This window comes from Austrofundulus limnaeus, unplaced genomic scaffold (genome assembly GCF_001266775.1).
Source record: "Austrofundulus limnaeus strain Quisiro unplaced genomic scaffold, Austrofundulus_limnaeus-1.0 Scaffold609, whole genome shotgun sequence".
NCBI lineage: Eukaryota > Metazoa > Chordata > Actinopteri > Cyprinodontiformes > Rivulidae > Austrofundulus > Austrofundulus limnaeus.
The window spans coordinates 13,662-26,376 of record NW_013953011.1 but is presented as its reverse complement, the minus strand read 5'-3'; the positions used below and the strand labels follow the sequence as shown (position 1 = coordinate 26,376).

Here is a 12,715-nt window from a genome sequence, read left to right as displayed (position 1 = left end):
AAAAACAAAAACAATAACAACAACAACAACATTAATAATAATTGTAATAGTAATAATGGTAACAACAACAACAACAATAATATTAATGATAATAACAACTGATAATAAAAACAAAAACAATAACAACAACAACAACATTAATAATAGTTGTAATAATAATAATAATAGTAACAACAACAACAACAACAACAACAACAACAACAACAACAACAACAACAACAACAATTTAACCTGCTGTATTTTCAGAACAAACCTTGAGGTCAGGCTCCAACACCTGAGCTGAACATTAAAACTGAAAGAGTTGAAGTGTTTCCTGCTCAACGTGTAACAGCACATGTCTACAACACGCTGCAACATGAACTACAGATTATAATCTGCAATAAGGAGACAGGAGACAGTAAGGAGACAGCAAGGAGACAGCAAGGAGACAGTAAGGACACAGGAGACAGTAAGGAGACAGCAAGGAGACAGTAAGGAGGCAGTAAGGAGGCAGTAAGGACACAGGAGACAGTAAGGAGACAGTAAGGAGACAGCAAGGAGACAGTAAAGGCAGTAAGGAGACAGGAGACAGTAAGGAGACAGTAAGGAGACAGCAATGAGACAGTAAAGGCAGTAAGGAGACAGGAGACAGTAAGGAGACAGTAAGGAGGCAGTAAGGAGACAGTAAGGAGACAGGAGACAGTAAGGAGACAGTAAGGAGACAGCAAGGAGACAGTCAGGAGGCAGTAAGGAGACAGGAGACAGTAAGGAGACAGTAAGGAGACAGGAAACAGTAAGGAGACAGGAGACAGTAAGGAGACAGTAAGGAGACAGTAAGGAGACAGGAGACAGTAAGGAGACAGTAAGGAGACCAGTAAGGAGACAGGAAACAGTAAGGAGACAGGAGACAGTAAGGACACAGGAGACTGTAAGGAGACAGTAAGGAGACAGGAAACAGTAAGGAGACAGGAGACAGTAAGGAGACTGTAAGGAGACAGTAAGGAGACAGTAAGGAGACAGTAAGGAGACAGTAAGGAGACAGTAAGGAGACAGTAAGGAGACAGGAAACAGTAAGGAGACAGGAGACAGTAAGGAGACAGTAAGGAGACAGGAGACAGTAAGGAGACAGTAAGGAGACAGTAAGGAGACAGTAAGGAGACAGTTAGGAGGCAGGAGACAGGAGACAGTAAGGAGACAGTAAGGAAACAGTTAGGAGGCAGGAGACAGGAGACATTTAGGAGACAGTAAGGAGACACTGCAGCTCTCTGGCTGCAGAAAGGTATTTATAGTAAAAATATCTGGATGCTGTAAAGAAAGCAAACATTTTAAAGGGTCAGGAGCAGTGGTAGACACAGCTAAACACAACGTTAGCTTCACTAACCACTAAACCACTAACTAAAAATCTTAGCTCCACTAACACTAAAACAATAAAAAATAAGCAGAAGCTAACGCTAACCCCTAAGATCTGTTAGCCTTCATCCTTCCAGCTGAAGACTAGAGGGAGTGACTCAAACCTGTTGTTAGTTTCCTATTGGTTTAATTGGAAGGGGGCGGGATCATCTGTGGTAAACTGACCAATCCAAACCAGTTATAGCTCTAAATTGTGACACTTATAGTTGACCCTTCAGAACAAAAGCATTCATTTGATCAATTTTATTTTTATAAATACCATTTGAAGTTAGTCAAACAGCAAATAGAAAATATTTTCTCTGCCACATTTTTACATGTTGACAGTTTTTGTATTTGTTATTTAAATATCATTAAACGTTTTTTTTTGGGGATGCTCTTAGTTTGAAGTTAGCTGCTGAAGATGCTACATGCTAACACATGCTGCCTGCCACGGCTAGCACTCTAAGAGGAAATAGTTTGAAATTAATTCAGGATAAATGGCAAAAATACTTGTAATTCTTTTTTTRTTGTTGCTGTTCTTGTGATCTTAAATTAGTGAAACCCAAATTAGCACAGGCTAATTGTTCGCTAATAGTTTCCAAAGTTAGCAAAAAGGCAAATCCGTTAATGAGAAATTAGTTCTGCTGTTAGTGGATTAGTGGAACTGCAGTTTCTGGTTGTGTAAGGGACGTTAATGCAAAACAGAAAGTCACAACAACGATAGCTACGTCACATTTCTGTGTTGGCTAAGGTCGTTAGCTATAGCAGCCATCATAACTTCAGAAGTTAAACACCTGTAGATGTTTATCCAGGTTTCATTAAACCTGTGTACAGTTCATGAGATACTTAACTGAACAGACAACMGCTCACAAATCACCACCAAGACGTTAAATGCGTTACTTCCGGTTCTCCACAAGGGGTTGCTGTAGCACCCTCAGCACCCCCTGTTCCCACGGTTCTTTCTGTTTAGTTTTTTCTTTACGTTCATATAGTCTCCCACTGGTACCGTCCACTAGCTCCGCCTGGATTATCGACCACCACAGATTGATGGTTTTAAGGTAGTTCAGTCCTCGTGCATCGCAGTTCGGTTCGGCTCGGTTCGTGGGGCAGAACAACATTTGGGAATGCGACCATTAATTCACACCAAACACAAACGTCATTACGAGTCGGAGCACTGCCAACTAACAGGGTTAAAGTATCATAATTAACACATAATTGACAGATTAATAATCATGATTTTGTTTTTTCCTACAGCAGCAGACCGTTAGTTACTCCTCTTTACCTCAATAAAAACACGTCCTAAAGGAAAGTTATTTCACACAAACTGTTGGAAAGGTTTATTAAATACAAAACCAGCCTTTAATAACACTGAAGAATATACATATTTGCTTATTTTTTACTTACTTAAACTTTAGGGCGTCGTTGTTTGAGTTTCTTGTCTTCAAGGATCGGTCGTGAAACGGACTTCTGATGCGTTCAKGTCCCCTCGTAAATCTTATCATCCACAACTGGAAACAGAGCGGATTCTTTACAAACAGAACTAACCTGCTGACTGACACTCTTTTTAGACTTTTTTTTAGTTTAGATTTCACCATCTGAATATATTTATATGATACTATAATGTAATACTTTGTTTATAACGTTTTACCCATAACACGTTTTAGTTTTAAACAACATAGTCGACCAAATAGTCTTGAAATGGGCCTTCTATTTAAAATTACTGCAATAAGTCAACCAAAAAATATAAGTGAATAAAAAAATTGAAGTATAAACGTAATAATTTGTCTTATCTAATTGTTCAATGCCATCCAGGCGGAGTTCCCATTTTTTCCACTTAGTATTGAACGCAGCTTCAGTGGGCGGGGCTTCCTGCAGAGAATGATCATATAGTATTATAAAACATCACTTTGACTGTACTCTTTGGACTTTAAACCGCATTAAAAATTAAATGTGACTTTTTAAAACGTGTTTAAAAAGCCTTATGTTCCTGAAGCTGCAGCTCGATGGTTTTAAAAGTTAAATTTTTACAGACATGAAGCTCCTGTCTTCATCAGGTAAGTGTCAGGTGAGCCTTTAAACCAACTGTTACTCAACAAACAGCGTGTAGTTCCAGGAAAAACAGCACTGACCCGTGTTTTATTATTTCACTGCACATTTACAGTTTTAAACTCTRTTATCAGAACAGTTTCTTTAAGGCATCGTCTCCATATTTATGTGCATTTGCCTCAAATTTAATATTCTGATCCCACTTTGACTGTATGGATCAATGAAATACTTTCTGAACCCATTAAAAGAAGAAATTAAAATTAGATACAGTGCAACAAAAAGCAGGCTTTTTTTCTTGACAAAAACAAAACATTTCCCCAAAAACACTGAGTAAACAACTATACACATTTTCTCTATGCATTTCTCAATAAAACATGATGTTTTGCATTTAAGTCACAAAGTGCATGAGAAACAATTCCTAAATCTTTTCAGCAGCTCACATGTGACAAAAATTAGCTTTATACAGGCTTCTGTTAAAAAAGATTTATATTAATCTGTTAAAATAAAAAAGCTTACACTTATCAGCACTTATAATAAAACAATAATAACTAGAGAAATTTTAAAATGCAGTTTGAATGTTTGCTGTAATGTGTAAGAGGTGGAACTTAGCTGTTTGTGTTAAAAGGCAGCAAAACTGCAGCTAAAAGCTACAATTAGCACAAGAAGAGTCAGCAGCTGAAGCAGGTTCAAAAAAGAAAGTTTAAAGGAATAGACTCTGATATTAAAGTAAAAGGTACAAACAGGTAAAACTTTGCACATTGTTCCTGAACAAGTCAAAGATTTTGACACATGAACACTTTAAATAGCACGAAGTATTCAGATGTTATCTGACTGCAGAAGAAACTGTTCTGCTGACTCAGCATTCACACAACAGTAAGTTTTACAGCTAAAGAAACACAAAGCTGTGATTTAAAGTCACATCAGGTAGAATGTTTCTAATTTAAAGTGGGTTTCTGTTTATTAGTTGCTTCTGGAATACAGATAGATGGAAAATTAAATATAATACTTTCATTTCACGTTCCTGTTAATGACTTTAGGCCTTTGTTTCCAAAGTGCTCCATGAAAACAGATGATGTGCTTCATTAAAATAAGATCAGGAAAATTAAACCACTGATCTGAGAAACAGAACACTGACAGAACATACAAATGGATTCAAATAAACTTAAATGAATAAATTAAAGGGAGGGAGAGCTTTCTGTTTAAATCTGAAACAGTGTTGGTTAGATCYTCCTGCAGGTCTGACACCGAAACATCTGTCCCAGCTGCAGGTTTGAATCTGCAGCCTGCAGAGTGCTGCAGGACGGACCAGGGATGGATGAGAGATGGATGAGGGATGGATGCAGGATGGATGAAGAATGGATGCAGGATGGTTGCAAGATGGAAGAAGAATGGATGCAGGATGRATGAAGGATGGATGCGGGATGGTTGCAAGATGGATGAAGAATGGATGCAGGATGGTTGCAAGATGGATGAAGAATGGATGCAGGATGGATGCAGGATGTATGAAGGATGGATGCGGGATGGATGAGGGATGGATGCAGGATGGATGAATGATGGATGGATGCAGGATGGATGAAGAATGGATGCAGGATGGATGCAGGATGGATGAAGGATGGATGAGGGATGGATGCAGGATGGATGCAGGATGGATGCAGGATGGATGAAGACTGGATGAAGGATGGATGCAGGGTGGATGAAGGACGGATGCAGGATGGATGAGGGATGGATGAGGGATGGATGCAGGATTGGTTGAGGAATGGATGCAGGTTGGATGAGGGATGGATGAGGATTGGATGAGGAATGGATGCAGGATGGATGAAGGATGGATGTAGGTTGGATGAGGGATGGATGAGGAATGGATGCAGGATGGATGCAGGAAGGATAAGGGACGTTTCCAGTCTAAAGGACTTTGCATCCTTCAGGGACCTCACTGCTCCATCTTCTTATATGTTCCTTTTAAATTGTCGGTGCTGTTCTCGTTTAGCTCAAAGGCCTGGTTGTCCAAAGCCGGGCTCTTTTTATCAGAGTCTGAGCCTGGGGCCTCGCTGTCTGCATCAGCYGAACCTTTTCTGCACATCTTCTTGTACAGCTGGAAGGCTGCAGAGGGAATCACACAGGGTTTAGTGACAACACTACAGATCCTGGACAAATAAAAGGCAGAGTAAAGAAATGTATGTTCAACTCTTACACGCCACAAAGCCGAGCGCTGCCACCAGCTGGAAGATGCTGTAGATGAGGGGGAAGGCGAACATGACGTCCAGCTCCTCCTGGCTGAAGGACAGCTGGACGATGGTGCTGCACAGTTGAGAGTTCTGAAAACCCGTCTCCAGAGCGATGGTTCGACTCCTGAATGACGATAAAAAATCAGACACAAATACAGACAAAGCACCAGGCTTTACCTCAAAGCCGACGCCCACCTGTGCCAGGGCTGACCCACAAAGCGAGCCATGAAAAACCCCAGTCCAAACCCGATGAAGGGGTACATGGCTCCGATGATCCACAAGGAGGGGGCGATGGTCCAGGAGGACTGGTAGAGGACGCCTCCGATCACCGCGATGATGATGATGAGAAGAAAGCCAACGACAGAACCCACCTGTTGGAAAACAAACCCAGTCCAGAACCTTAGCAAGTCCCTCCATCAAGTGGTAAACGCTCAGGTGTCGATAGGAATGTCTTATCAAGCTGGGAGTTGGTTTCCCATGCTCAGTGGCTCCCCCTGAGTTCATAGACACCTCACATGTCAAAGTCAAATGGAAATGTAGATTGTTTTATGGGTGGAGCTTAGTGTGGGCGTGGTCATGAGGATGTGGGCATGTTCAGGGGGTGTGGCAACATGTTTTGGGGATGTGCCTAAGTCAACAAATGGGTGTGCCAAAATTTACACATTTAAAGTGTTGTGGGCATGGCTAAACATGAGTGGGTGTGTCTAATTTGTCATGGGCATGTCCAAGTGGGCGGGACTTACAATGTTGTGTTTGTGGTTAAAATTAGAATTGTGGGTGGGTGGGGCAGTATGATTTAGAGTTGTGAAGTGTTGTGGGCGTAGCCATACGTGAGTGGGTGTGTCCAAAATTCATGGGCATTTTCAGGTGGGTGTGGCCAACATTGCTGTGGGTGTGGTAAAAATTAGAATTGTGTGTGGGCGTGGTAATAAGCTATAGAGTATTTTTAACAACTGTATAATACATGTAGGCAGTTTATATTGTGTTTGGCTGCAGGGAGGCCTATAGAAGGAGCCCTTGAGTGGGATTTACTTCAGTTGGAGTTTGGATTTTGTCTTGTATCCTATACACCTGTCTATAAGAGTGACATTGCAGAAGTGGGTTTTCTGAATTCACAGACCATCAATGATGCTGTGGAACAATTTGAAAATGTTAGTGAGTTCCTACAAGCTGACACCAACCTCCCATTTCACTCCACTTATGTGAGTGATCCTGAGACCAGTCTGCAATATCAATATGACATTGATGGTGGTTGAGTTTAAAAGGGTGTCTGGTTTCCTGGCAATCCTCCACTACATTCTCCTTCCTCACATGCAGCCACACATGCTGAAGGATGGGTGGAACTTGCTGAAAAAACATGTTCACCTGACAACATCTGGTCCAGCTGGCCTTCAGGCATGGAGAAACAGCATGGGACAATATCGCACTTGTTGATGGCGGGTACCATCTAATGCTGATGATTGTGCCCAAGTCCCCAACAGTCCCTGACACAAGGCTACTTCAGAAGGACATTTACAGGCTTCTAACCTGTGAGATGTTGAATTGCACAGTGTTCCAGAAGCAGCTGAAATCAGCTTCAGCAAAGGACAAAGGCAGACCCACTTTGCAGCAGCAGGTCAGTTCCAACATGAGTGCTTATAATGTGCTCAGAAAGGATCAACCACTCATCCTCTCCCTTGTGGACAAAGCTCTTGCCACCACTGGTGACAATGGCTTTCCTAAGCCTGTCTTTTTCCTTACTCAGTTTGGCCAGAAGGAAGAGGATGAGTTTGACCTTTTCAGTGGGGTCAACCCAGTGGAAGTGGTCAGCTTGTCCATGCATGTGGCCTGCAAGGTGACTGCTGTGGACCCCCCAATCCACCTGTTGTTTTCCCAGTTTGCCTTTAAAGTGCTTGTTGGTCCTCAAGGTTCCCTTTATTCTGTTTTGGGAATTCATGAGGCCACCAGCTGTCATACAAACCTGGACCACCATCTCATCCGCCTGCAGTCAGCCTTGTCTGATGTCCTTGATGTATATAGACTCACCTCCTGTCCACGTACAGATGCCGTACAAGCATCCTGTCACTGGGGCCATTGTTACCTGCCGTCTGTTTCATCCTCAGTTCCAGAATGCTTTGTTGGAGAGGGCTAGGACAAACTTGTTGTCCAGCTGGGACTGAGGATTGAGCAGGTGCGGAGGTTTGAGGGGTCTGTTCCCACCGACATTTGCTCCAAGCATTTCTTCTGTGAAGAAGCATTGGCCACGCTCTTCCAGGAGAATGTATTGGTCCTACCCTTCGATGACAGCAATGTTCCCTTTGACCCCGTGTTGAGTCTCCACTCTGTCATTGATCATTTTGTCATGAAGTTGGCCAAATTTTTTGATCAGGACGAGGGGGTGGCTCTGTACGACAGYTGCTGGAGGGCTGTGGAAGAAATGTTTTATGGACATCCCCTGTCAAAAGCCGACTACCAGCTCAGTGTGTCTCTTGAGACCAACACTGTTAGCCCCAACAGCTTGACACATCGCAGGGAGTCCATTGGGTTGGCCCCCCCATACAACAGCCAGTGCTGGTGAGGTTCCGCCACCACTACATCACTGGACCCACAATGAGCTGCAGACCATTCGGTTGGAATGAATCTTCCCCCTTTGTCCRACCTTGGATGCTGCACCCTCCGTCACTGGGGTTGCCCTGATGCGGGTCCTCCTGGTAGACATCTTCAGGACCAACACTGAGATCCTGTACGCTGCTCTTAAGGGAGAGCAWCCTGGGAGGCTGAGTGGGAGCCAGAAGGTGGCGGTCCTGTGCAAGGAGCTGGTCACAAAAAAAGCTTCCCAGCACTCCACACATTCAGGAGAGCCCATGAGCTTCTCAGCAGTAAGGSCAGGGACGTGAAGGAGTGCGTAGTCCAGGGCTTCCTGTCTGAGAAGCTCCGGTTCTTCCCGAACATCAAATTCCAGGATGTGTGTGGTGGCCGCAAACTTTTCTGGGACTGTAAAACTTTTATAGTCCTGGAGGCTGAGGGATACAACATTCAACTGTCACGTGTTGCGTCCGCCACACTTCAGATGTGCACCGAAGTAGAACATTGTTCCCTCAGCTACTCCCGGAACCTGGCTCCAACACTGTTACRAAGAAATTCATGGAACTGATTTAAYTGAAAACAAAAGGTCAAACTTTCCCACCTTCAGGATCTTTTTTGCCTTTGTGGGCCACTTGTGCTTCACAAACATGCCCACAGCGATGGGGATGAGGAGGGCTGCCAGTGTGATTCCTGAAAGACCCCAGAAAGTTTAATCAGAGGAGACTGGGTTGAAGCCAGAGAACAGAGGAGCCAAAGGGTTGGATCAGAGGAGGCTCTTAAATAAAGATAAATTAAGATTCTTCTTTTTCTCATATAAGTAAACAAAACAAAACTGGTGTCAGATTGTTATATCTAAAGTCAGATATTTGCTAACCAATGCTGTCAAATGGGATCTTGATGGCRTCGCTGGAGGTCCAAACGCTGGTGTAGATGAAGAGACAGAGAGGCATCATCCCCAGAGCCAGGATGGAGGAGCAGGCGGTCATACTGATGCTGCAGACAGGAAAAACACAATCAGGTCCATTTTACTGGACCCASAACAAGAACTGGGTCTTATAAAGAAACAGTTTGTCTCGAGAAAGAGATGGTGGCCTTGTTAAATTTAGCTCCTGAAATGACAACAAACAAGTTTATTCTGGAATAATAGTGTGAACTCTTCACAAGCTTCACACTGACATCAGGTTTTCTTCTGAACGTAATAAATTTAAATTAGCTTATTATTTCAGGATATTTTGGTGCCACTTTACAATAGGAGAAACCTTAAATAATGGCTAATAAATACTTAAAAACACAGCTTTTAATCAGCTGTAAATGTTTATTCATYGCTTATTAAATCATTACTAAGTAGTTATAACACCTGAGATTAGAAACTCATTATAAAGCATTAATAATCCCTTTATACAGGATTGTTTTACACATTTAACGGGTCGTTSAAAATGTTTCAGGACATTTTTAAATTGATGAAGATGTTACGGTTTATTATAAACCCAGATAAGCTCGAAGCTGTGTTGTGATTGGTAGATAATCTCATCTTAAATATAATCCAGATTAACTGAAGGGTGCAGGAGACAGGTAAAACTGAAGGACAGGGCCAGGAGGACAGACTGGAAATGGGGTTTACCTGCACCGAATTCACCAGCTGGACTAAAAGTTACACAAACCTCTTAGTTTGGACCATTTCCAGGATTCCAAAGCTAGACCCATGCAAGAGAGACGAAACGTTTCATTAAAGAAGAACCCGTCCAGAGGACCTATACAATTTTTTTTCCTTAGACCCATGCAATGTGCCTGACATTAGACCAATTCTTTTTTTTCTTAATTTCCTCATCATCAGTGACTTTTTTTAAGAAGAAAAAGAAAGAGAAGAAAAAAGTGAAATGTAATGGGAAAGAGTGAAAGAGAGATTAGAAGATATGTGAAATGTATATCGAGAAACCACAAGACAGTACACCTGACGTCTTGGCTGTACACCTACAGAAACAGAGATAACAAAAAACACAGCAACAAAAATGCATATTTATGTAATTATAATGATTATAGCCTTGCTGAAAGGTACACACACANAACAATAACAACAACAACAACAATAATAATAATAATAATAATAATAATAATAATAGTCTTTTTCTTGTTGTTTATTTCAGTCTGGTAAATCAAACTAAGAATGTTTCTCTGGATGAAAGGAAGTAAAAACAAATCTCGGATTTGTTCTGTAAACAGCCCAGCTGAGCGTCACAGCTCATCCAGCCTGTTTTCCTCTTGAAAACCTGTAAAAGAACTGAACTTTGTGACCATTCAAAGCTCTTTTCTTCAGCCTGTGAGGCAGCTCTGCTGCAGGAGACTCTAACCATGAGGACAGATGATTCCTCTGCTCTGACTCTGCGTGGGTCACTGAAGGCTAATTTATGAGYTCCAGTCCTTTTTTAGATCCAACTCCATTTTTCACTTTGATGCACGGCTGCAGGAACGTAAAGAAACATTCCTGAGGAGCTCTCCCTGTCCTATACGTCCTCCATCACTGTCCTGGTGGGGATTATCCAGGATTATAATAAACAGAGAGCCAAAGAAACGTCTTATTGTAGGAGGTGTCTGTGATAAGGAGACTCTTTCCTCCTCTGCATTTAATTTGATTTGATTTGATTTATTTATTTAGTGTTCAATACTTATTTTACCCGCTGTATACACACATGCACATACCATTCAGTCAGTGTCCGATCAGAAATTAGACCACTTCTTCCCAAGTATGAAACCAATCTGTCCTCCCCCAGACTCACCTGAGGTCCATGTCTCCTTCCAGCCAGAAGCAGATGATGTTGGAGCTGGAGCCCCCGGGACAGCAGSCCATGATGATGATGACGATGGCCTGCACGGGCAGAACGTTGAAGGCTAAGGACAGGGCGAAGGCCGTGAAGGGCATGATGCCGAACTGGCAGATGAAGCCGATGACGATGCCCCAGGGCCTCCTGATGTGGCCCCACAGCTTGTGGGCGTCCACCGTGCAGCCCATGGAGAACATGACCATGGCCAGCAGGACGGTGAGCACCGTGCTCATGACCACGCTCAGGATGGCGTTGAAGTCGCTGGGAGGCATCAGGCAGTCTGCACCTGAGCAGAGCGTGGCCTCGGGGCTACAGGTCAGAGGCTCCACGGACACCGGCTCCAGACCCAACATCATGGTTCAGGTCTTAGACTCCACACGTCCAGTCCAGAGTGTCCCTTGGTCCTATGAGAGGATGACTGTGACGGAGTGAGGAAGAGTTTCCTGCTCGATGCTCTTTATGCCCCACACAGCTGGGCGAGGAAAAGAATCAAAAATTAACCAGTTCTTCTTGTTTTATGGGGGCAGTGTTCAGACACGTGCATATAAAACAAAATACAAGTTCCAGCCTTTACTGCCTGACTTTTTAAAGCTTCTTCATCATCATCATCATCAGGGCTCACTGCCAGCAGAAAGAGAAGCAGCAGGTTCACTGAACATCATGTCTCGTTCTTGTCTTTCACTCCCAGTAGAGTCAGCCCTTCTGGGTTTAAAAAAACCTTCCTGAACAGAAGTGTTGGTGGAGCCAGAACCTCTGCAGCCTGAAGAAAAGAACGTTTAGTTGAAGAAGCTCAAAGAACCTGCTTCAGATAAAACACTGACCAGAGTGTGAGAGAGAACAGGACTTATAGAGTTACATCCATCATCCATCATACATCCATCTGTTCATCATCCATCCATCTGTTCATACATCCATCATACATCTGTTTATCATCCATCCATCCATCCATCCATCTGTTCATCCATCATCCATCCATCTGTTCATCCATCATCCATCCATCATACATCTGTTTATCATCCATCCATCCATCCATCTGTTCATCCATCATCCATCCATCATACATCTGTTTATCATCCATCCTCCATACATCTGTTCATCCATCATCCATCCATCATACATCTGTTCATCCATCCATCCATCCATCCATCCATCCATCCATCATCCATCCATCATACATCTGTTTATCATCCATCATCCATCCATCTTACATCTGTTTATCATCCATCATCCATCCATCTGTTCATTCATCATCCATCCATCATACATCTGTTTATCATCCATCCATCTGTTCATCCATCCATCTGTTCATCCATCCATCATACATCTGTTTATCATCCATCCATCTGTTCATCCATCCATCCATCCATCCATCCATCCATCCATCATCCATCCATCATACATCTGTTTATCATCCATCCATCTGTTCATCCATCCATCCATCCATCCATCCATCCATCCATCATCCATCCATCATACATCTGTTTATCATCCATCCATCTGTTCATCCATCCATCATAAATCTGTTTATCATCCATCCATCTGTTCATCCATCCATCCATCCATCCATCCATCCGTTCATCCATACATCCATCCATCTGTTTATCATCCATCCATCTGTTCATCCATCCATCCATCCATCCATCCATCCATCCATCATCCATCCATCATACATCTGTTTATCATCCATCCATCTGT

At 42.8% G+C, this 12,715-nt stretch overlaps 2 protein-coding genes across 2 annotated transcripts in view; both read right to left on the bottom strand.

The window, feature by feature from the left end:
* The window catches only part of klhdc3l (kelch domain containing 3-like), a 13,724-nt gene extending 10,865 nt beyond the window's left edge, over positions 1–2,859 (bottom strand). Inside the window, exon 1 of the mRNA XM_014027037.1 lies at positions 2,773–2,859. The gene's annotated coding sequence lies outside the window, so the exon portion shown is untranslated. The remainder of the gene's footprint in view (positions 1–2,772) is intronic.
* Positions 2,860–5,204: 2,345 nt separating this feature from the next.
* The window catches only part of slc10a2 (solute carrier family 10 member 2), a gene marked incomplete in the record, with an annotated part of 11,040 nt that continues 3,529 nt past the window's right edge, over positions 5,205–12,715 (bottom strand). Inside the window, 6 exon segments of the mRNA XM_014027039.1 lie at positions 5,205–5,511; positions 5,603–5,760; positions 5,832–6,007; positions 8,803–8,891; positions 9,076–9,194; positions 10,976–11,780. Of these exon segments, the coding sequence (XP_013882493.1) occupies positions 5,342–5,511; positions 5,603–5,760; positions 5,832–6,007; positions 8,803–8,891; positions 9,076–9,194; positions 10,976–11,376 (1,113 nt within the window).